This window comes from Carcharhinus amblyrhynchos, chromosome 17 (genome assembly GCF_965287045.1).
Source record: "Carcharhinus amblyrhynchos chromosome 17, sCarAmb.v2.hapA, whole genome shotgun sequence".
NCBI lineage: Eukaryota > Metazoa > Chordata > Chondrichthyes > Carcharhiniformes > Carcharhinidae > Carcharhinus > Carcharhinus amblyrhynchos.
The window spans coordinates 30,039,619-30,065,731 of record NC_137340.1 but is presented as its reverse complement, the minus strand read 5'-3'; the positions used below and the strand labels follow the sequence as shown (position 1 = coordinate 30,065,731).

General features: G+C 39.3%; 1 protein-coding gene across 1 annotated transcript; it reads left to right on the top strand.

The window, feature by feature from the left end:
- The first annotated feature begins 1,522 nt into the window (after positions 1 to 1,522).
- On the top strand, positions 1,523 to 23,554 carry pstk (phosphoseryl-tRNA kinase). Its single transcript, XM_080205689.1, has 6 exons — positions 1,523 to 1,831; positions 7,823 to 8,111; positions 9,790 to 9,991; positions 12,329 to 12,404; positions 17,560 to 17,653; positions 22,957 to 23,554. The coding sequence occupies exons 1-6, from the start codon at positions 1,724 to 1,726 to the stop codon at positions 23,175 to 23,177; spliced, it is 990 nt and encodes a 329-aa protein (XP_080061815.1). The 5' UTR covers positions 1,523 to 1,723; the 3' UTR covers positions 23,178 to 23,554.
- The last annotated feature ends 2,559 nt before the right edge of the window (positions 23,555 to 26,113 follow it).

Sequence of the window (26,113 nt, the reverse complement as noted above, 5' to 3'; positions counted from 1 at the left end):
TTGGGCCAGATGTCCTGAAGTTTTTGAGGTCAGGGCCACATTTTTCCCATATTTACAATGATTGAGCTTTGGGCACATGCTCTTCCAAGTTTTCCCTTATCATTAAATTTCCATAATTTAGGATTCATTAAAATGGGGTTGGTCATCCATGGTTGCAAGACTTTTTGGCATGGAGTTAGTGTTTTGGGGTAATCATGGGATTTACTGAGATCAGTCTATCCGTGTATTCATATATTGGGAATTACTGGTCTTGACAGTGCCAAATGGAAGCACTCATTAAGAATACAGTTCCATTGCACTTTGCAGTGCTCAAATTCTGAAAGCTTGATGAACTGTAATGTGGACATGTCTGAAATATACAAATATAAAAAAAATTCTCACACTGAACACTGTGGAAATAGATACTTCACCCAAATTAAATGTGGAATTTTGGGACATGACTTCCTAAAGTAAAATGACAATTTCAGTTGTTGTTAAAATATTTTTGTGGTTTAAATGGCATTTGGCTGTATTAATGGATTTTGTTAGTTTAATGCATCCTATTGAAATTTTAGGATTTTCATTTTGCCCATTTATCATTCCTAGTTGTTGGTGTCATTTTAAAGTTCAGCCATACAAAGCAATGTTCTTGAGGGCCTCAAAATATGGACATGGTTGAGGTGAGGAAGACAAGCTTATGAACTTGATAAACGCAAAATACTGCAGATGCTGGAATCTGAATCTGATCCTTCATCAGAGCTGAGAGGAAAGAGAGTCAGCAGAGATTTATAATGTGAGGGTAGGGAGGGGGTGGGAGAATTTGATCAAGGGGATTGTAAATGATCATGCTGAGGCTGAGAAGGTGTTGAAAGTGTCCATAAAGTGATCAGAATGCGTGAATGGCAAAACAAAGGTACAGCTTGGTGAAGGACTGCTTCAGGAATGTGGCAGTTGGCCTGAAGGGGGTTGGTGGGGGGGGGGTGGAAAGGAGGGCATGATAAATGCATGATAAATGAGATGAAATAAATGGAAATGGGGTAAAGGGGACACTTCAAGCTCTGAAATGGTTCATTCTCTGAAGTGCTCTGCCCACACACCTGGACACCTGTGCCTCACCTACAGCCCGTCAGTGATCCGCCCCGCCCACCTGCCACTGGATTGGTGCGCTCCAGCCTGCAGTCTACCCTGACTGGTTAATTGCGGCCAGGTGGCCCTGGTGAGGGAGCATGCGGTGTCTATGGGTGCAGTTGACACTTTTTGCGCTCGTTGGGCACCGGAGAGGATGGGGTGCATTATTGACCCAAATAATCGCATGTTAATTTGATGTGTCTTAAGTTTCCTTTGTACTTTTGTTTTTGTTCGTGCTGTTCCCCTTCCTTTTGGGGAGCTGCCCCTTTTTCTTTGTCCGAACGTAATTTAAGTTTGTTTACTTGGTTTGACCCGTAAGACCGACCTTGACTGGTTACTACGGCTGTCAATCAGGCGGCCCTGACTTCCGGCGGCTGCGCGTGAAGGGTTGACCGGTGTGCGGCCGGGTGCGTCACTTCCGAGATTGGCAAGCTCCGCCTTTGGCATTGGGGAGCCGCCGGGTCGTGGCGCCGCCTGACCGGTAGGGCTGGAGGAGCGCGGGGAGCGGCCGGGATGCCGGCAGGCCGGCCTGCGCCTGTCTCTGTGTCTGCTGGCCGGCCTTCCGGGAGCCGGAAAGTCCACGTTCGCTCGCCGTCTGCTGAAGGTTCTGCGGCCAATGTCCGAGTCCTTACTGCTCTGCTACGATGACCTCATACCGAAAGAAGCTTTCTCGCTGACAGGACAGGCTGATGGGGATTGTTTAACAGATGATCCTGCAGCAACGGTCAGGTTGCCAGCAGCATTTTAAATATCATTATAACCTGCCTTCAAATTTACCAACCAATGGGTTGCATTTTAAGCATTATTTATCACTTATGTTTGATTGCCTGGATTTTCCTGGTTTACCTCTACATTTTGGTGGAAAGCCTTAAGACACGGTGGAACTTTCCTTAAAGAAGAGGCAAAATGTCAAGTTCTGATTGTAAACTTTCTCGGAGAAACAGTGAGGTTCTGTCTCCAGATTTTCCAGCACTTCGACAGGACCTTGTAGGTGTTCATGCTGGCTGGATCTTCTGGTCTCACCAACAGCTTACCCCCATTGCAAATATCTTGATGGTGTGAGGTGAATCCAGTGGGACCAGATGTTCCAGCTGGCAGTTAATGGTGCACCACGTCCTGCCGCAAGAAACGTGCTGTGGAGAATCCCACCCTTTGTCAAATAAAAAGCAGGAGGCATATTTTGCTCACTTGTTGGGCATGATCCTGATTACATTGCTAGCGGAGGGGGCAGGAAAGATCTCATTCTGAGATCGTTCTGGCGCAAATCACGCCGTGGCTCTTTCACAAGAGTTTGCAGCCGTAACGGGATTTGCACTGCAAGCAAGCCCTGCAAATCCCCTCCTGCTGTTATTTCTGGTTCTGGTTTCTGTCAGAGCTGGACTGATAGTTTGCCATAATCAGTGAAGGACTAGGAGGCAATGGGTTATACAGCTTGAGGGGCACCGTCCTATATCAAATATGGGACAAGTCAAGGAGACTGGCCTGTATAAATGACCACAACTGATATGGCGATTGAACTCGTACTGTTGGCACCATGCTCTAGCCAACTGAACTAGCTGACACCCACAGACCTCCCCTAGTTACGGATGGCGCTTGCTCCTTGGAAATTTTAGTATTCCTTAAACTGATGGGGCTCAATTTTCAGTAGATGCCTAAAGTTTATTTATTAGTATCACAACACTGCAAGTTACTGTGACAATCGCCTAGTTATCATGCTCCGGCACCTGTTTGGGTACACTGATGGAGAATTTAGTGTAACCAATGCATCTAACTAATCTTTTGGACTGTGGGAGGCAGCCAGAGCATCTGGAGGAAACCCACACAGACATGGAGAGACCATGCAGATGCCGCACAGACAGTGACCCAAGCAGGGAATCCAACCCGGGTCCTTGGTGCTGTGAGGCAGCGCTGCTCACCATTGTGCTGCTCCAATAGTGGCAATGGGTCTGGAAACACATTTTGGGGGTGGGGGAAATGAGACAGGAGGGAATTTTTGTGCTCATATGACAATCCCACCCTCACTGGTGTTTTGAAGGAAAGGGATTGACAATTGGAACTGTCTGGCTGCAATAATTAAGGAAACCTTTGATTTTTGTGGCTGTCAATCTTTCATTCCTGGAAGGCCTGCACTTGGCCCTCCAGACTCAGAAACCTGCATGCCCTCATTAATTGGATGGTTCCGTGTAAGTTACACTCTGAGCCTCGATTTGGGAATTCGGCCAAATCTGTTAGTATGAAAGTAAAAGTGTAATTAACTGCATGCTCTTTTTGCAGGTCAGCAAAAATGGCGATGACATGAAAATGTCAGGGAAGTCCAGTAAATTAGAATGTTTTCTGTTGGTTATATAAACAGTTGGAAGATTTAAGCTGCTTTAGGGCAGAACAGTTTGGTTATGCTCATGGACTTGGTGTTTTTGCTGTTGATGAGTCGAGCAACACTGCAAACAGATGTTTGCCTAAAGCAAGCTGGTATCAATGGGGAACAGAATATAAAGAGTTTTGAATAAGATGTTAGAAGTTCAAAAGAGGAGCCAAGATGTGAACTTTGCATCCACAATCTAAAAGGTTGACTCACAAAATGAAGGTAATTAAGTTTGACTTCTGAAGAGGGTTGTTCAGATGTGGGAAGATAAAAAGGGAAAAATTGTATTTCAAGAGACAATTAAACCTTTACAAGGGTAGCTGCTTCACACCTTGGCCACAGCAGGAATAGCTGTTTAGTTCAGAGCAAGCTATGTCTGTCTAGAAAACCTGTCTTGAGAAGCCAGCTGTTTGTTTTACCTCTGAAGCAAAGAGATGTAACTGCCAGTGCAGCAACTGTTATAGGATTTTGTTTTAGTTTTTAAAAATCTATGATGCTCAAGTAGAATTAGCTCTGAAGGTAGTTTAGAATTTGCTGATACTTTTCTAAAGTTAATGTTATGGGACGTGGGCATCACTGGCTGGGCCAGCATTTATTTCCCATCCCTAACTGCCCTCCATTTCAGTGGGCATTTGAATCAACTGCTGTGGATCTGGATTCGTATGTAGGCCAGACCAGATAAGGATGGCAGATTTCCTTCCCTAAAGGACATTAGTGAACCAGGTGGGTTTTTACAACAATCAACAAAGGCTTCATGATATTCATTAGGCTTTTTAATTCCTGATGTTTATTGAATTCGAATTTCACCATCTGCTGTGGTGAGATTTTAACCCAAGACCCCAGATCTTGCCTTGGCTCTCTGGATTGCTAGTTGAGTGTCAACACCACTATGCCACTGCCTCCCTATCATTGTATGGCCCCATCATGGAGAGGAGGGGGGGCTGGAACATGCAGCGAGCCATTCAGAAGTCTATTGATTTCAGTAGAAGCGGAAATTTCCGCTGAGAGAAAATTCCATCTGTTTCCTCGGTTAAGGGTATTTCTGGTTCATTGTATTACTGTTTATTTTGTTGCTTAATAAACATTTAAAATCATCATAAAATGCCTGGGATATCATTCTCTGGATTTCAAACTTTTCCTTGTGTTGTATCAAATTGCAAAATACAGTTGAGGGCAGTTGTTTCAGATTTACCTTCTGGAATTTGGAATAAGTGGCATTTAACGTCAGCCATGTGCATGACAACAGATTCCAATAATGCTCATGTTAATAATGGAGATACTGTTAGTGCCAACAGAGAAATAGTCAATGTGAATGATGTAAAATAACCTTACATATGTGGTAAAATTCATAATTAAATGCACAGTATTCAGTTTGAGAAAGCGCAAGCTAAGCCCAGTGTTGTTCCAGACCCTAACCATGCTACCTTGCCAGAGGTAAAATCAAAGAACCTACAGAAAATGTTTGTGAAATTCCTTTCTAACTTCCTAAAGCAATTGACTAAACTGAATATCATGTTTGTCTTTGAACATCACAACCACAGCTAAGTAAGGCATATCTAGGTCAGAAGCTTGTTTTTGAGTTAAGTTGTGGGTTCAAGTCTCAGTTTTGAGACTTGAGCACATATCCAGGTTGACATTTCAGAAGTACTTCATTGGCTATTAAGTGCTTTTGATCATCCTGATGAATGACAGACACTAAATCCAAATTCCTTCTAACCAAAACCTTAACTGGGAATCAACATGAAAGAAGAATTCCAATTTATCCAGCAGCCCTCAGCTCAAATTTCTACTTAAAAATATTCTCCTCACACGAGATGTTTATTCAAGACACAATGAATTTGAGAAGAAATACTTCCAGTTACCCAACATTTTTGTCTACAGATTTTATGGCCAAGACCTGTAGTTCTTATCCAATCCAAAAACCTATTTAACTATCGGCCTTTTGCCTAAGATGAAGTGTAGTATGGACATGCTGTACTTGGTTGAAGTTGTTAGGTTTCATTTTAGCTTCATTTGAAGCAATTTTTAAAAGCCGGCATCTCAGCCTTCTGGTTAAAATGCAAATGAGATCAAGCCTTGGAGGAGGAGCTATGCCTACTCCAATCAGCTTGGATCATGTAGATGAAGCCCAGGACAGGAGGTGAGAGCCCTGTCTTGTCAGCTTGGATCAGGAATGTTGCAACTTGTTGAGACTCTGAATTGGACTTGATTGGATTGAATTGGAATAAAAACCAAAAAAAACTACAGTTATACAATCTTGTTTCATTTGTATTCCCTCTGAGTCTCCATTCCTCTTAAAAATGACACTAATTCTTGAAACTTCCCCATATATTTATGAGCTCAAATTTTGTCATTTTGCTAGTCCTCCAAAGCTTCGATGTGCAGAGGAACCAAAATTGAACACAAACTTCAATACTCTAAACCAACTCAGTTACAAAGAATTTTAAAGATTCTTCATTCTGCAAAGTATAAATATATATTTAAAATTGTGCATTCATGTGTTCCTGTCTATGAAAGCAACTCTATTAAGGTACACAGAATCTGAACCAAGAAATCTAAGTTGGAATAGTTAGTTCAATGGTAAATCAATACAAAGTGTCTACCTCACAAAATTGGCTATTCAGGTCAATGCCAACATTTGCACTCCATGCAAGCCGCCTTGATGCAATTAAGTGAAGGAGAATTCATCAACAATTTGTGTTTATATAAGATCTTTAACAAAACATTCAAAGGCACTAACAAACAAAAAATTGACTCTATATCCTATAATGCGATATTAGACCAAGTGACCAAAAGCTTTGCTAAAGAACCATTTAAGGAGTGTCTTAAAGGAGGAAGTAGAGGTGGAGAGATTTATGGATGGTATCTTGGTACTTTGGTAGCAACAATATGTCCTTCAATAATTTATTTCTCCCATTTCTTTAGCCTCTTTGAATGTGTCTATGCTGTTCACCTTAAATACTCTCTGTAGTCATGAGTCTCAAACTCTAACCATTCTCTGGGTAAAGAGATTTCTCCTGAATTGCCTATTGGATTTATTAGTGACTGTCTTTTATTTATAGCCTCTAATTTTGGTCTGGTCTCTGGTAGAAACATCTTTTTACCATCTACCTTATCAAACCCTCATAATGTTGAATACCTTACACTCTTGAGAAAATAACTCAACCTGTTCAGTCTTTCCTGATAACTTCAGTTCTGGGCCAAGGTAAATTTCTTTGATTGTAATCCCATCTTTGGCATTGTTAGAATATTGATTTTTATTTAATGAAAACAAAACTTTTGGTTCTGTATACTCACTGCTTAAAATCTGTTTGCTAAAACAAATGTCAATCCATATTGAATCTATCTAATATTTCAATGGAACACCATGCATGCAGATATAATGTAGGGTAAGTCTTGTTTGTGCCAAAGAATGTTTTTGTAAAATGAGTTGGGTGGTGCATTACTCATTTGAGAATAGAATAATGATTATCCATTGTGAATGACTCTCTACAAATGGATTAAATCGAGTTATAGATGAAGTTGTATTGATAAGAATAAAAGAAATAGGAACAGGAGTTGGCTATTCATTTCTTTGAGCACACTCTGCCATTCAATGAGATCTTGGCTGATCATCCATTTCAATTCCAACTTCCCACGTTATCTCCATATCCCTTCATTTCCTTAGTAACCAAAAATTATTGTCTTGAAAATATTCAATGACAATATCTGTAGTCCTCTGGGATAGAGAATTCCTAAGATACATAACCCTTTAAGTGAAAACATTTCTCCATGTTTCAATTCTAATTTTAAAAAAATTGTTTATTGAATGGAAGCGCCGTTGCCTAGGCCAGCATTTATTTCCCATCCCTAATTATCTTTGAGAAGGTAGTGGTGAGCTGCCTTCTTGAACCACTGCTTTAATCCCAAGGGTTAGACTGCATAGTCAAGGGAAACATCCTCTTGGTGCCCTTCGAGTCAAACTAAAAATAATTGGTATGTTTTTCTTACTCTTCTAAACTTTGAAAGAGAGGCCATCTCTCCTCATGAGACAATCCCCTGATCCAGAAAGGAGATAATGAGCCAATGTTACACTATCGCCATTAGGCAAGTATATTCTTATTTAGGGAAGGAGATCAATAATGGTGGGTGGGATCTTCTAGTCCCACTGAAGTCAATGGACTTCTGACTGGCTTGTCCCATCTGCCTGTGGGACCTGCTGCATCTGGGTTGGAAGCTGCCAGCTTAAACGTACCTTTTGTCTTTTACGTTTATTTGTTTTTATCAAGTCAATGAAAATTCAATCCATGTAGAATTACATTTATTTTCATGTTTCTCTAATTTTAAAAGAAATTTGTGTTTTTGGATCCTTAGGGTTCACTCTGGAAGTTGTACAGGCAAAAGCTGTTGGTATACATTGAAAGCTTAATACAGGCTCTTAATGGGACTGGCCACCTATCTGTTCCAGGCAGTGAAAGTGATTCAATGTGGGAGTGTTTTATTCAATCACTGAAACAGCAGTGTATCATCTCTGGAGAAATTCAGCATGGAGTGCAACAATACTCAGTTTGCAACACGTATTCAAGACCCTTAGTTATAATTTTTGATGACAACTTCTACTATCAAAGCATGAGATATGAAGTTTACCAGATAGCGAGACGAAGTAAGTCTGCAGCAATCAATATTTGTTTACCTGCCATTGTATGTATATTAAAGTTATTGATTCAAATATTGAACAGTTCTCTTCACAGAAAAAATGATGTATTTTTTATCTGCTTTGTTCACTACTTGCTTCCAAAGATGATTTAAACATTCCGAGTTTCTACTGATGTTTTTTAGCCTTTCAGTATAGCATTTTGTTGTAAATTAAATGTTTTGATGCTTTCTGGTTCAGTGTCAAGAAGCAAATAGCCTAAATTTATTTTGATTTCTTTTTTACTATTTTGGCATCAGTGCAAGAACTGCAGAATAAAGTATGCCAAAGAAAGGCTATGTTTTGCTATTGGTAGTAACATGGATTATTTATTAACAGGGATAGTATAGACAGTTTACCTTAGGTTTGAGGCATAGGATCATAGAAATTTACAGGACACAAGGGGGCCGGCCTCACTTTTCAGTTCTAAGTCCATATCATTTTAGATCATGGGACTTCAAGTGCATTTTTAAAATGATGAGGGTTTCTACTTCTGCCACTTTTTCACAGTGTTCCAGATCTCCACTATCTTTTGGATAAAACAACAAATTCTTCTCAACTCCCCGCTAACCCTCCTACCAATTACTTTAAACCTGTGTTCACTGGTTATTGACATCTGTGTTGTGGGAAATAGGGTCTTCCTATCCACTCTACCTGGGCCACTAATAATTTTATACACCTCTATGAACTCATACCTCAGTCTCCTCTGTTGCAAAGGAAACAACTTAGCTATGAGGGAAGATTGGATATGTTAAAATTCATCAGTACCAGCCATATCCTTGTAAATCTTCAATCTATCCTCTCTAATGAAATCACATCTTTCTTGTTACGTGGTGACCTCATACTCTACTTGTAGACTGACTAATATTTTCCACAGTTCTAGCAAAACCTCCCTGTTCTTATATCAGGTAATAAAAGTATATTCTACATGCCTTCCTAATCAACTTCTGTAGCTATCAGGGATCTGTGCAGATGCACTTCGAGGAGCTTTTGTTATTTTACACATTAGTATTATTGCTTGTATACACCCTTTGTTTATTTGTCTAAACCAGGCAGTGATGAATTGGAGAATGTTTCAGTGAGATTTTATAAATCATTGAAATGATTAGGATTATAAAAATTCCACATCTCTGCAGACTATTTTACTAGCCAGGTCTGGTTTGTACTTACTCTCATCTCAATAATGCTTCAGAATGGTAGCTGGACCTTTCAGGTGTTAGTAACTATTGCTAAACTGAAAGTCTAATTTAGAGAAACCACACAAGGGACCTTTGTGATAAATGTAAATTTCAGAATGGTGCAATGCAGGAATGTACATAATCAGATCAGGTTTCACATTGCATCTAATGGGTGCTGTAAATTTACTTGGAAATGTTTAATGCTACTACTTCCATTCCCGGTAATTTGTACTGTTCTTTACTGAAACTCAAATATTCATCAGTATAGTATATATTGCAGTAGAAATTCCACTTCTGCACTCAGCCAATGACTTTAAATGCATTCACTTTTGTGGAATAAAAATCCCAGGCTGGTGAATGCAGAAGTAGAAGTTCTACCCTAATTGTGTCTTTCTTTTAAATAATATGCTTCATTGTAACTTTGGAAATGATGCTTAAGATCAATTATCAGCAAAATATTTCTCTAAAAGATTCCCTAGGCTTCTTTCAGTTGTTTCTGGAATGCCCAGTTGAATTATGCCTTCAGAGAAATCATGAACGAGGCTGTCTGGTAAATGATGAAACAATAGTGTTGATGTCAGCAAAAATCCAGCCACCTGATCCTGCAAAAAATTCATGGGAAAAGACCAGTTTGATAATGAAAAGTGCAGAAAATGTACCGGAAGAGGATATGTAAGTGTTTTAAAAATGCTAATTGTCTACTGACCAATAGTCTACTTCCATATTTGTTTTCAATTAAGAAAAGGAAAAAAATTGAAATTATATATCAGTTAATTGTTGGAGTGTGATTTCTTAAGGATATTTCAGGATTTATATTGACTCCGTTGACAATGGAACTTTAGTGTTATGTATGACCATTGGAAGCTCAAGCTGTCAGATTGAGGAATTCCTGCTTTAAGAGCAACCTGGAGAAAATCTAGCCTTGCAATCTTGCAAACTCTGCACTGTAAAAATTGAAGTAATTCTATTTTGGATCATGTCTTCAGTCTTTCACACAACCACAAACGTGCTTTGATGTAAATTGCGACAATAATCCATTGATTTTTTTTTTCATTCTTTCATGGGATGTGAATGATGCCTGTAGGGCAAGTATTTATTGTCAATGCCTAATTGCCTTTGAGGAGATGGTGGTGAGTTGCTTTCTTGAATTGTTGCAAGCCTTTTGGTGTAGGACATCCACAATGCTGTTAAGGAGGGTATTCTATATTTTTGGCCCAGTGATAGTGAAGGAATGGCAATTATAGTTTCAAGTCAGGATGGCGTATGAATTGGAAGGGAACTTGCATGTGCTACCATTTTTATGCATCTTGTCCTTTTTAGTGGTAGAGGTGTTTTTGAAGGAGCCTTGGCAATCTGCCACAGTGCATCTTGTTGATGGTACACACTGCTGCCACTGTGTGCCAATGCTGCAGGGAGTGTATGTTTAAGGTGGTGGATGGGTGCCAATCAAATGGACTGCTTTGTTGAATGGTGTCAAGCTTCTTAAGTGTTGTTGGAGCTGCACTCTTCCCAGCATGTGGAGTATTCTACCACGCTACATTGCAGATGGTGGACAGACTTTACGGAGACGAGTAGTGAGTTATTCTCTGCAAATCCCCAGTCTCTGACTTCCTCTTGTTGTCACAGTATTTATATAAATCGTTCAGTTATGTTTCTAGTTAACTATAACCAGTGGAGAGTTTTCTCCCTGATTCCCATTGAGTTTTGTTGTGTTCCTTAATGCCACACTTGGTTAAGTGCTAACTTGATGATAAGGGCAATCAACCTTATCTCACCTTGTTTATCTATGTTTGGACCAGACTGTAGTGAAGTCAGGAACTGATACTGAGTACGTTATTGCTGTATAAGTACCACACGATAGCACTCAATGTCACCTTCCATCATTTTGCTGATATGAGATTAGATTGATGGGGGCAGTAATTGGCCAGGTTGGATTTGTCCTTTTTTTGTGGCCAGCATAAGACCTGAGCAATTTTCCACATTGCCAGCTAGATGCCAGTGTTGTAGTTGTGCTGAACCAGGCAGGCGAGGGGTGCTGTTAATTCTGAAGCACAAATATTCAGTATTACTGATGGGATGTTGTCAGGTTGCATAGTCTTTGCAGTAGCCAGTGCCTTCACTTCAGTTACTTCTTGGTATCATGTGGAGTAAATCAAATCGGTTGGAATACTGGCATCTGTGATATCAGGGACCTCAAAGGGAGAATAAGCTGGATCATCCACTTGACATGTCTGGCTGAAGATGGTTGCAAATGTTTCAGCCTTGTCTTTTTTTCTTATAAATAATAGATTTTGCTTTTATTGTGAAGAATGTAGGATAGTTGATGCAGTCATTTGGTGAATTTATGCAACTGATATGCAGACCAGGAATGTTGCATCCCTAATTTGCACTGAAATTGTTGGTTTTTCAATAATCGGCAGTATAATTTGTGCCAGGGCACTGTAGGTTAAGAAATAGAGAATTGGCAGCGGTTTCTGTTCTTCATATATCTGAAGAAAGTAATTGTGATTAGGCAGCATTGATCGTTACCAAGTCCACTTGGGTGAGGTACAGAAGGGCAAGAAGTGCAGTGAAATCATAAATGAGCAATGTTTTAAGAAGGCAGGATAAAATTATAATGTTTTAAAAAGAGAGAACAGAACTTCAAAAATAAGGTATGTCAGGGTGTATTTTTTTCCAAAAGCAAAGTAATGCATGTGCTGAAATTTGAAACACAAATAGTTCATGCTGAAAACATTCAATAGATTGGCAGCATCTGTGGAGATATCTTCACAGATTCTACCAGACCTGCTAAGTACTTCCAGCATTTTCGGTTTGTAATTTTTACAAAGTTAGTTCCTTCTCTGCCATTTGTGACAGTAAAAATCAGATAAGGAATATTAAATCTAGTGAAAAGCCAACAAAACGGTCAAAGTCAATTTATTATATGTAGGTTAAGGTCTAAAGCAGAGTTGGATACCAGCAACCTTACATTCACTGGTCACTTTCACATTCATTCGTATTTTACAGCCAGAAAGTGTTTGAACTACTTGATGTTTCTTTGAAAAATCCAGAGAAACCATTTGAAGAAAACATTGAACAAAAGGTAAAAGCAATGGTTTATATAATTTAACGTAAAGTAAAAGTTTATTTATTAGTCACAAGTAAGGCTTAAATTAACATTGCAATGAAGTTACTGTGAAATTTCCACAGTCACCACGCTCCAGTGCCTGTTCGTGTCAATGCACCTAACCAGCATGTCTTTCATGTGTGTCCTAAATAAAATTGTAGGGCTGGGTTCTCCAACTTGGGCAAGTTGCTAATGGGAATCAAGACGTGCTGCAGAATGAGGCATCAACCAAAAATCGAGATTTCTGACAGGCATCAAGGCAATTGGGATTCACCTGACCTGCCCCATTGACCCAGCGGGTGGTAACCTGATAATCATGCAAACTCACGAATTGTAACACGATTATTCTGTTCATTAGTCCCCCCCACCCCTTCCTCCACACACCCGTCCCCCAAGTGGCAACAGCACTGGGAGGGCTTTGGTGTTGCTAATCACAAGCATGGACATGGGTGTGCTGGACCCTGAGAGTCCAGAGGAATCTCAGGCCATCAGAAAAAAGGGCATTTGCCTCCCCCACCAAACAGCACACAGGCGTGAGGGTCATTCAACCTGACCAGACTGCCCCTTAGCCACCCTCTGCCCTGAGACCCCCACTCAGACCCCCTTTACTCTCAGAAGATCCAGTCAGTTGTGTTTATTTTCATTTCCTTCACACTCAAATGCACCTCAATTGATCCTAATGTTTATACAGCTTCTAAGCCTGATGACAGTTTGGCTTTTTCAAAAGGAATAAATGATTGCGGACCACTTATTCCTTTGTCATTTAACGAGGGGCAGGGGGCTGAGTGGGGATATGAAAGGGAAGATGGCCTGAGTGTAGTCTCTGAGGGGAAAGATGGCCTTAGTGGAGGATCTGAGGGGGACCTGAATCGGATTTCATTTTGTGTGTGGGGGGCGGGGTGTGTGTGGAATGGAGGAGGAGGAGGAGGATCAGGTCAACCATAAGTCTTTGTGGTGTGGGAGGATGGCCTGTTGTTTGTGGGAGGGGCAAATGCCCCTCTTTGGTGACAGGTTGATACTGTTCGCCTGGTCTCTGACCACAGAGTTCAAAGGGCGCCCTGATCTTGGAACAGCCTGGCTGACCAGTGCGTTACTGAGATGAGTTCGTTAGCATCTTTCAGATGGGTGAGTCTCACCTGACAGATACTACCAATGCCGGTGGAAACACTCCTCTTTTCCCGCCAGCGTGGGCACTTAACCTAAAAACAGGAGAATTCTGCCCGTGGTTTGTAAATATTAATCTGGTACAGAAGCAAGAATGTAGGTAGAATTAAATAGTGTTTCTTCTGTCAAAGCTTTTAATCGTAGCCGTTAGAAGGGGTTCTCTTTAGAACACAGTTGGTACTCAGCATTTGAACTAAAAAGATGCACTCCAGTGATTTTAAATGAGGAAGTCTATAATCGGAACATTTGATTTCTGCATTGTTTGTAATGTCAATGTTGACTGAATGCTATACTGGAAATCCGAAATAGAAGCAAAAAGTTTGTAAATACTCAGCATGTGGACTAACATTTGGAGGGAGAACCAGTGCATTAACTGAAAGGTATTATTTTTAAAGTGCTCCTGTAAGCAGAATTCACTTATTAAAATTTTTGTTGTCTTTGTAATAGGTAATAGAAGCAATGTTGAGGAATGATTTTCAACTGCTGGCAATTTATTTGTTGACTAAAAAGCAGGTGACCAGCAGTTGAAAATCAGAGGAGTATTGGATTGCCCTCATGATGCTGAAGACGCATTTGATATAATTTTCATATGGGCCAGTATATAGGAAAATAACAGTCTCACTACTTCTTGGCAGTTGCAGGATACCAATTGCAATGTTCAGGTACAAATAAATGGAACATATACCATACACACTGTCAACATGCACTAGTCATTAAGCAGCTTAACTAGCTGCCCCCAGAAAAAAGGCCTTACAATTTTTTGGGATAAAAGCAAAATATTGTGGATGCTGGAACTCTTAAGTAAGAACAGAAAATCTGGCTGCATCTGTGGAGACAGAATTGATGTTTTGAGCCTGTTTGACTCTCCATCAGAGCCGTTTGGGAAAATTTTCTTTCCTGGTTCCACAGAATTACTGCAGATGGCTATCAGTACATGGTTGACATCTCTGAAATTGGCTCTATCCCAACTCACCCATGTCTGATCTATTGTTCAGCAAGGGAGAAAGGTGATTTGTTTCCCTTCTATAATCAGCGAGCTCCAGTGATATCATAGGGTGCCCACAGTTTGCCAGTGGCATTTAAATGAAGCCTGAATGCAAAAATTGACTTCAGTTGCACTGTCATGACTCTGCTGACTTTGCGCTTGTTTCAAGTGTTGCTCCCATAATTGAGGCTGATACCCTGTGTCAGAGGATTGAGTAATTAAAACAACATTAAAAATCTTGAGTTTTCAAGCTTGAAAAGAAGCAAATGAGAGAGAATCTTTCATGAAGTAAATTATTAAGTGAAATAAAAAAGTTAAATTCAATTTAAATCATAATTATTGGATTATACAACATAGATATTAGCTAATAAAAGGCTTGTCTGGACAGTTTTCAGGAAGTATATCTTTATGTAAGATTGATAAATTATAATGGCCTTCTGTATAGGGGAGTTGGAGGCAAAATATGATAGTATCAAAACTCCTCTTAAACAACTATCTTAATAGGAATTTCAGTTGCTCTGGAAGAATGAACTGAGTTGTATCATGGCCATCATTGTCTTTATTTATCTCTGAAGACAAAGAAAATTTCCAGGAAGACACAACATTTAGGGAGACTGAAGAACTCAAATTCGGTGCGTTATCGATGCAAGGCGATACACAGAGATTTTGGGTCTATCCGAAACTGAATGGGAACAAAATTAAAATTGCAGAAGATATAGGAATGTCTGTATCTCTGAAAATTTATATCAACAGAAGCTCACAAATATACTATTAAAGCCGGCTAATTATCATCCTGAGAATTTAAACAGAAGAGGCGGTTCCATTGAAGGGTTAAATCGTGATGCAAGTTGAAACAAATGGTCAATCTGAAAAATTGCAATTACGTGCAGTGAAAGGAAATTTTCCTCCATTTTTTGGAAGATGATAATTAAACAAAATCAAACTAAATTGGCAAGCATTTAATCAATTGGTTGATGGAAAGAACACATTACAGAAACTCTTAGAAAAATACAGAGGATCTTAACATGCAAAAGCCAATGCTGTATCATGTCTACCAATTTGGGACAAAGCCTAATCACAGGAGAACTAGGTGAACATTTTGTACTTTTCCCAGGTTGATATATAACTATTACTGCACCTCAAGTGCAAAGATGCATGAGGTCAGAACCAGTGATGGGGAAGGTCGTGGACATGATCTTGAAAGGAATACCACTGAATAAACAGAGGAGGAGTTTGGAATTCAAGTTATACCAAACAAGGAAACTTGAATGAATGGTATAAAATAGAGTACTTTTGTGGGGGATTAGGATGATCATTCCTCCATGCTTGCAGAGTCATATACTTGATCAGTGTCACAAATGACATCCAGGAGTGGTACGTATGAAAGAACAACAAGGAGCTATTTAGGTTGGCCAGGACGAGACTTACAGATTGGAGAACGAGTAGGACAGTGTCTATTCTGACGAGGAGTCATCTAGACTCGAAATATTAACTCTGTTCTCTCTCCAAAGATGCTGTCAGATCTGCTGACTTTCCAGCATTTTCTGTTTTAGGACAGTGTCAGTCTTGTGCTAGGATATGAAATACTCCGTCTCTTCAACCACTGCGTCTTTGGGATTGGCCAAGACAACCTTGGAAAAGAGGATATAATGCTTTTGCGGGACCAATTGAATGATACATGTTTCTCGACCTAGTGGATGCACATTCGAAATCTTCTGAAATAATGACAATGACATTGGTGACCATTGAAAAGACAATCAAAGAACTAGATAAAGTATTTGCACGATTTGGCAAACTAGAGCATTTAATGAGCAATAACAGGATTCAATTCAAGTCAAGGACTACCTCACAAACCATGGCGTACAAGACATCAGAAGTGCACCTTATCATCCTTCCAACAATGGATTGGTGGGGAGATTGGTACAGTCATCGAAGAATACCATTAAAGCATCAAAGGCCAAGAGAGTAATCAATTTTCTCATATCTTACAGAAACAGCCCATGCGACAACCTAAAACTTACCAGCAATATTGTTTTTGAAAATGAAGTTGAGAACCAAATTTGATTTATCCTCATTGCCTGACACTTCTATCATTGTAAGCGACAACAACAAAACTAAGTTACTCACCATGAACAGATATTGAAACCAAGAATTTTTAATCAAGCAGAAAGACTTTTAGCGAGAAACTACTCTTCAAGTGAGAAGTGGATACCTGCCACAACACTCACAAAGGCAGAACCTATCTCTTATGCAGTGCAAACTGATGACAGAGTTTGGGGTAGACACACAGATTAAAAACTCACTTCAAAAATAGAATTTGCAGAGTTGATATCTGAAAGGCCAACATTTGACACTCAAGGTTTGGAAATCCCTGTACCTATGGTCACGACTGAGTCGAATTCAGATTCAACACCACAGCATCTGTAGAAGCTGAAGAAAAAACAACTTTATCAGATGAAGTGCCTGAGCCAAGTGGTGAACAGACTACTGACAGCATGAAAGCAAAGGCTCCTGAATGACAGATTCTGCATAAGCAGAACTGATGTACACCTGAAAAACCCTCACATTGATTGCATATAATGATACTTGGTAAAATAATTAAAATTAATGTTGTCATGCTACTGGAGTAAAGGGGAAAGGGACATTATGTATTGTAAACCAAAGCATCTCTGTGTATTAACATGTGACAATGATAGTTCTTGAATGAGATGTTGCATTTTCATATTTATATCCATAGATGCTCAAACAATTAAAGGTGTGTTAAAGAATGTTCTTCAATACATTCATTTCCTTTACACCTCAAATTAATAAATGTCTGGGAACTGAAGCTGTTTTGATTGCAAATGAGAATATGCATATACCGAACAAATTCAATGATATTTTAGGCATTTCTACAGTTTAGGTTTAATTCTAAATTTAAAACATACAATTAATCCAATAATAGTTTGCCTTTAATTCAATTTTGGTTTGGTTATCACACAGGAGCTAGATCGTGCCATTTGTGCAGCAAGTCTTCTTCATCAGGCTGATCAAGCCATCCGTCGTTTGGTATCTCAGTCTATGAAAACTGCGAAAGGTACAACTAATATACCAGGCATATACAAGAACTATAATTTATGTACTGTTGGTTTATTATTATTCCATCTATGTGCTATAAACATAATACTGTAAGCAAAATTGAGATATGTTTCCTATTTAGAGTATCCCATAATAAATATATTTTCAAAAGGCCTTCAATAGGGGATTGCATAGAGCATGTAGAGTGAGGGCATAGATGACAGAATGGATAACAAGCTGATGACTAAACATAAAAGTGAGAAAAGGGGTTTAGGCAACTGCAAAAGATTGTTGTGAGGTGGTATTCCACAGGAAACAGTGGTGAGACCATAGCAGTTCACAATTTACATTAAAATTTGGACTTGGGAATCGGATGTTCAATTTCAAAATTAATAGATGATAAATTGGGAGATATAATTATTACCAAATAAGATGTGACAAAATACAAGAACTCAGTATAAACTTTCAGAATGGATGTGTATTTGGCAGATGAATTTCAATATAGTGTAAGGTGGTGCATTTTTGTACACAGACTAAGGAGGCCACATGTGGTTGGATAACGTGAGGGAAATTTTACAGCCTGGCTTGTCCCAAAACCATAAAATCCCACCTGAGATCAACGGACTTTCCATTGTCCACTTCCAGCCCAAAACAATTCCCATGGCAGGCTGGGTAGTAAAATTCCAGCATAGGAGTCTAAACAGATAAATAGGTAACTATGATGGTATGAATTGGTCATGATGGACTGGGAAACATTACTGAAAGGAAACACATTAGACTGGCAATGACAGGTATTTAAAGAATGAATAGGTGAACTCCAGAAGTTGTTAATTCCTGTCTGGCACAAGAGTACTAAAGGAATTATAGCCAAATCATGGCTTACAAGGGAAATTAGAGATGGTATCAGATTCAAGGAAGAAGCATACAAATTGGCAAGAAAAATCAATAGACCTGAGGATGTGAACAGTTTAAAATTCAGCAAAGGGGGACCAAGGGATTGATTAAGAAGGGAAAAATAAATTATGAAACTAAGCTAGTGGAGAACATAAGAACTGAAGTTTCTATAGATATATAAAGTTTCTATAGATATATATAGAGAAAAAGATTGACAAAAACAAAAGTAGCCCCCTTAAAGTCAGAAATGGAAGAATTCGTAATGGGGAATATAGAAATGGCTGCGGAATTAAATTTGTACTTTGCTTCTATCTTCACAAAGGAAGACATAATAATGTACTAGAAGTGCTGGGGGAAACGTGAGGAACTGAAGGAAATCAGCGTTGGTAGAGAAGTAGTTTTGGAGAAATTGATGGGATTGAAGGTGGATAAATCTCCAGGTTCTGATAATCTTTGGCCCAGAGTACTTAAGGAAGTGGCCTTAGAAATAGTAGATCCAGTGGTGGTTATTTTCCAAAATTCTTTGGACTCTGGAAGAGTTTCGACAGATTGGAAGGAGCTAATGTAAGCCCGCTATCCAAAAAGGGAGGTATAGAGAAAACGGGGAACTATTAACCAGTGAGCCTAACATTGGTACTGGGGAAGTTGCTGGAGTCTATTATCAAGGATTGATAAGAGTTGCTAGAGTGTATTATCAAGCATTTAGAAGGCAGTGATATAATCAGACAAAGTCAGCATGGATTTACAAAGGAAATCATGTTTGACGAATCTATTGGAATTTTTTGAGGATTTCACTAGTAGAGTTGAATGAGGAGAAGCAGTGAATGTGATTTATTTAGACTTTCAGAAGACTTCGACAAGGTCTTACATAACAGACTATTATGTAAAGTTAAAGCACATGGGATTGCAGGTAATGTCTTGAGATGGATAGAAAGCGGGTTAGCAGATAGGAAACAAAGAGTTGGCATAAATGGGTCTTTTTCTGACTGGCAGTCAGAGACTGGTGAGGTTCTGCAGGGATCTGTGCTAGGATCCCAATTGTTCACATATATTAATGATTTGGAAGAGAGAACTGAATGTATTTATCTCCAAATTTTCAGATGATACAAAATTGGGTGGGAGGGTAAGCAGTGAGAAGGATTCAGAGATGCTTCAATGTGATATGGACACTATTAGGTGGTTAAATGTGAGGTTATCCACTTTGGTGGTAATATTAGAAAGACAGATTATTACTCGAATGGGTGTAAATTGAGAGAGGTGAATACTCAATGCGACCTTGGCGCCCTCATGCATCAGTCGCTGAAAGCATGCAGGCACAGCAGGCAGTAAAGAAGGCGACTGGTATGTTGGTAGTGAGAGGATTTGAGCATAGGGATTGGGATGTTTTGCTGCAGTTGGATAGGGCATTGGTGAGGCCACATCTGGAATATTGTGTGCCACTTTGGTGTTCTTATTTGAGGAAGGATGTCCTTGCTACAGAGGGAGTACAGCAAAGGTTTACAAGACTGATTCCTGGGATGGCAGGTCTGTCATGAGGAGAGGCCAAGTCAGTTAAGATTATATTCATTGAAGTTTAGAAGAATGAGGGGGGAATCTCATGGAAACTTGTAAAATTCTAACAGGGTTAGGCAAGGTAGATCCAGAATGTTCCCAATGGAACTAGGGGGGCATAGTTTGAGGATGGGGGCTGGGGGGGGTAAACCTTTTAGATCTGAGGTGAGGAGAAATTTCTTCATCCAGAGGGTGGTGAATGTGTGGAATTCACAATTGCAAAATATAGTTGAGGCCAAACATTGTGTGATTTCAAGAAAAAGATTAGATACAGCTTATGGGGGTCAAGGGATAAAGGGGGAAAGGGGATCTGGATATTGAATTCGATGACCAGCCGTGATCAAAATGAATGTCGCAGCAGGCTCAAAGGGTTTTTTAAAAAAAGGGATTTAGGAATACAGATACAAAAATCAATAGAAGTATCAACATGTATAAAGCATCAACAAGTATAAAGCCATAAAAATGCAAACAAACATTAGTTTTTCTTTCTATAAGTGTAGAATTGATAAGCTTAGGAATTAAACTTGGATGCAACCTTCCTTGGCCCACATTAGCCAAGTCCTGTGCACAGATCTGGTCTCTTATGAAAAGGACTTAGAAGCACTAGGGAAAGTGCAAAAACATCTTGCAAAATATCAGAATTGAAAAGGTGCATTTATCAGTAAGATGCAACATGCTGGGGGTGGGAGTGGTTGGGGGGTGGGCAGGGTGGCAGGCAACCTGATATTGATCTTCATGGTGAGATCAATGTGGAGAACATAGCTCCACTTGTGTGTGTGTGTGTGTGTTGGGGGGGTGGCGGTGGTGGTGGTAGTGGGTGGGGAATACTAGAGGTCATAAATATAGGATCGTCATGAATAAATTGAATAATAAATTCAAGAAAATCTGCTGTATCCAAAGAGTAATAAGAAGGTGATTTAAAAAAAATTAATTCGTGGGATGTGGCATCTCTGGCTAGGTCAGCATTTATTGCCTATCCCTAATCCGTTTGATGTGGTGGTGAGCTGCCTTCTTGAACTGCTGCAGTACATGGACTACCAGGAAGCGTAGCTGGGGAAAATACTATTGATGCATTTAAGGGGAAGCTAGTTAAGCATATGAGGGAGAAAGAAATAGAGGGAGATGCTGATAGGGTTAGATAAAAACGTGTAGGAGGGAACTTGTGTGGAACAAAAATGTCAATCTAATGTTTTTCTGCTATAGACTTATCAATAAACTTTAAAAATTGTTTAAAGTATTTGACTAAATCCTTTTGAAAATGGTATATTGCACATTTTAGAGATTGAAATACATTTATGCAATATTTTTATTTGAAATTCTTTATTTTAATCAGATTAAAACTATAGATTATTTGCATGTGAATGTTTTGTTTAACTAATCAAATAGTGCGGTTTCAACACATGCGTTATTTTCATGTTCTTCATAACCTAATAAACACCAGCCCAAAAATAGGAATTGGTGAAACTGCACAATAGGTCAACAATCTACAATGGAAAAGAGGTGGTGTAATTTCATGATTAACTCCTTGTCAGAAATCAAAACTAAAAGAGAAACATGAAAATAGGATTGGAGAAAATAAACCAGAAAGGGAGAGAATCAACAGATTTACAAACACAAAAAGGGAGCTGGAGGCTTGAAAACCTGCATAGAACCATAGACACTACACCTCAGAAACAGGCCCTTTGGCCCTTCTTGGCTATGCCGAACCATTTTTCTGTCTAGTCCCACTGATCTGCACCTGGACCATATCCCTCCACACCCCTTTCATCCATATACCTGACCAAGTTTTTCTTAAATGTTAAAAGTGAGCCCACATTTACCACTTCATCTGGCAGCTCATTGCACACTGCCACCACTCTCTTTGTGAAGAACCCCCCCTGCCCCCCCCAATATTCCCTTTTAAACTTTTTCCTCTTCACCCTTAACCCATATCCTCTAGTTTTTTTTTCTCCCCTAGCCTCAGTGGAAAAAGCCTGCTCGCATTCACTCTAACTATACCCATCATAATTTTATACACCTCTATTAAATCTCCTCTCATTCTTCTACGCTCCAGGGAATATGTGCAGGTTCCTGCATTGAAAGTGTTTCCAAGATGTAAAATACGATTACAGTGAGCCAATGGAAAGACACAAAATAAATAAAAATAGCCAAAACAGTGAAAATCCGTGAGAGGTCCACAAAAAGAAAGAAATGAAGCAGATTGGAGAATGACCAAAATAAACTCCAGATATTCTGCCATACATGTCTCCACTGCCTGTCACTCTGCTGCCTGCGCTGCCTGTCACTCTGCTGCCCGTGCCCACCATGCTTTGGAAATTTGAGTTTCATGCTGTTTCTTGAGAAGTCAGCATCTAAATAGGCAAGCAGTTTCATAGTATTTTTCAAAATTCATACATCAGCCTGGCCTGCCACAGAACCCCTAGGAGCTTCTCGCAGAACCCAGTTTGGGAAGCTCTGCTTTAGATAATATTTTAACAGATGGGTCAAAATCCTGGAACTATTTCCCTAACAGCACTCTGGGTATATCGACACCACATGGACTGCAGTGGTCAAGGTGGTAGTTGATAATTAGCTTCTCAAGAAAATTTAAGGATGGACAATAAATGCTAACCTTCCTTAGTGATGCTAACATCCCATGAACAATTTTTAAAAACACTATAACTGCAATGTTACAATTTCTTTTTGCTGTTTACAGCACTATAACAGCAGATGGAAAAGAAAACATGGGAAATATATTAGTTCATTTTCAACAGAACTCATGTACTTTCAGAATCTGGAAATATTTTAAATTAATCTTTTTAGCACTTTTGAAGATCTATTTGGCGTTTGTTTTGTTTTCACAATAATTGTCACATTGTTAAATTATGTTTATTCTAGACAAAAAACTATCAAAATGTAATATGAAGTTACTGTCTGAAGAACTTAACAAGCTTAAGACTGTGGTTTTGGAGGATCTTCGACATGTCACTCTCCAAGGCAATCCTGTAAAGCTGTGTGGTGATGTTAATGCAGTTGTCGAAGAAGCTGAACACAAATTTGATCAGAAAAAGGAAGAAATTGTAATGCAATTTCTAAATTCCAAGCTTGATAGTGCATAGTACTGTACAGTTATGCCTATAGCCCAAAGCATGATTATTTTATATCTGTGTTAAAGCTTATTTATAAGACTGAATTTCACAAGTCAAATTATTCTGCTGGAAAATTGAGACTATTTACATGATGCTTGCAAAATAGATACCACCTTTCTGTTGCCTGAGAGGGACACTGGAGATTAAATGATACAATTGTTGTGCAATATATAGCAGCCACAAAAATGCTGAAAAACAAATCCATTGTATTATATCTCGATGTAATTCAGAAATTTCAAGGTTGCTGATTTTTATTTTCTGTAAACTTGAAGAGGGTTTCCTCAAACTATAAAGTCTTGTCAAGAAGTATCTCTGCAGATCATTAAAATTATTTCATTTATGGGAAATATGATCATTTGTTTCTTTTCCTCGCTCCAACTTTTTCTTGTATTCTAGGGGCAATAACAGTTCTCCAGTTTCTTCATAAAGTGCTCATTCAGCAGTACTGCCCACTGTCTAGGCTTGTATTCAGTTCAATTCGACTGTTAGCCAATGTTCAAATGTAATTTTGGGGAGGACCTTCACAAATTTTGATTTCTGCTCCCCAGTTAGTAATGCTGAAGCTAATTGTAGCATCCCAATTGTGATCAGCTGAATGGGACCAGGATGTGGATAATTTTAATGAATATTGAGAATAAAATTTATCATCTTGATAATCTTATCATTTGCAAGCCCTTTAGGATGATTGAGCTCCATTTATCCTCTTGAGGAACACCATGTTTTAGAGGTAGTTTCAGATCTGGGTTTTGTTGTGGTTTGTAGGCACTCTGAAGCACAGTTTGATTGCTCGTCTTCAAGACATGATGTAAAAAGAAAACTGTAACAATAAGGGAGCAGTTACAGATAGTACACATTAGCCCACATACTAGGGTTCTAAAAGAGACAGCTGCAAAAAAATGGCGAATGTCATGTTACATTTTTCTAAAATTCCCTTAATTCTACAACAGCCATAACAGATTGCAAGTTAGCAAATGCAACACTGCTATTCAAGAAACAAGGGAGAAAACAAACACAGGCCAATTAGTTTGACATTAGGCTATAGGGATATGTTACAATCTATTGCTAAAATATTAGAAAGTATGATCAGACATGGTTTTACAAAGGGGCTTGATCGATTTATTATTGCTTTTTGGCAATATAACTAGTAGGGTCGATAAAGGGGAGCTTGTTAATGCAGTATACATGGATTTTCCAAAGGCTATTCAATAAGGTGCCACACAAAAACAATGTGCTGGAAGATCTCAGCAGACAGAGAGAGAGCAGAGCTAATGTTTCAAGTCTGGATGACTCCGTGATTCAACGTTAGCTCTGTTCTCTCTCTACAGATGCTGTCAGACCTGTGGAGATTGTCCAACATTTTCATTTTTTGTTTCAGATTCCAGCATCTGCATTAATTTGCTTCTATTTTAATACACAAGATACGAGCTTAGGGAGTTGGGGTAATAGATTAGTACAGAGGACAGGAAGTAGAGGTAGGAAAAATGAGGTTAAATGTATCAGCAACAAGATGTCAGTGGAGTATAATGTGAGGTTATTAACTTCAATCATAAATATAGAAAAGCAGAATATGATTTAAAAGGTGTGAGACCTCAATGTTTATGTTCAGTCAGACTTGTGTACACATAAGGAAATTAAAATTATGATGCAGGTGCAGCAAGCAACTGGGAAGGCAAATGCAATTTGGCCTTTATTGCATGTAGACTGGAGTATAAGAATGAGAAACTCTTGTTACAATCAGCATCAGTTTTACAGCATGGAAAGAAGCCCTTCAGCTCATCATGTCTGTGCCAGCCATTAAGCACCTATCTATTCTAATCCCATTTTCCAGCATTTGGCCTGTAGCCTTGTATGCTATTTACTTTCAAGTGCACATTTAAATAATTTTAAATGTTTTGAGAGTTCCTGCCTCTACCACCCTTTGATGCAGTGAGTTTCAGATTTCTATCTCTGGGTGAAAAACATTCTGCCAGGAGAAGTTCCTTCCTATCCACCCTTTCTATGCCACTCAGTCTTATTCACCTCAGTCAGCTTTCTCTGCTCCACGGAAAACAGCCCCAACCTATCCAGTCTCATGTTAGCTGAAACGTTCCAATGCAGGCAACATCCTGGTGAACCTCCTCTGCACCTTCTCTAGCGTGATTGCTTCCTTGCGATAGTGTGGCATCTAAAACTGCACACAGTACTCCAGCTGTGGCCTAACCAGCTTTATATACCTCTCTGTAAAGTTGAAAATTGTCAGAATCGTTGCAATCTACCCCCTTGCCTCCAACAGCAGCCTGGGATGGGGATATATTCACTTTTAGGCAAGTTAATACCTCCTCCTTCTCAATGTTAAATTGTTCAAGTAAATCACAATGCCCCCTCCCCGATTACTATACTTAGATCATCCATCATATAGTGAACACATATGCAAACTACTGAGTTAAATCTTCACCTAAATTGTTAGGCTCCACAAACCCTCTACACGTTTTATACTCTAGGGCTGCTGCTGTTTTGAGCCCTCAGTACCAGCCACAAACCTCCCTTTATTTTCTAATACAATCCAGCATATCCCTTGACATCCAGAGTTCTCTGGACTGGTTGCTCCCACCCTTCACTTTCACAGGAACATGTTGGCCCTGTACACACTATTTCCTTTCTGAATGGATCCCACTGTGCTGTCATAGATTTTCCTACAAGTAGCTGCTCCCTGTTAATATTGACCAGATCCTGTCTTATCATATTAAAAGTCGGTCCTCTTCCAATTCAGTACTTTTATTCCCAGTCCATCTTTGTTCCTTTCTATAACTACCTCTAATCCCACTGAGTTACTGTCACCAAAATGCTTCCCCACTGAAAGAAACCACAATTTTGTCTCCATATCGAAAGAAGAATGTATTTTCATTGGAGATGGTACAGCAAAGGGT

Bases quoted from the DNA above. Each gene is read 5' to 3' on its own strand.
- pstk (XM_080205689.1), top strand. From the start codon at position 1,724: ATGTCCGAGTCCTTACTGCTCTGCTACGATGACCTCATACCGAAAGAA. The intron at 9,992-12,328 runs GTAAGTGTTTTA...CGTATTTTACAG, and splicing joins AATGTACCGGAAGAGGATAT to CCAGAAAGTGTTTGAACTAC. The intron at 12,405-17,559 runs GTAAAAGCAATG...GTTATCACACAG, and splicing joins AAGAAAACATTGAACAAAAG to GAGCTAGATCGTGCCATTTG.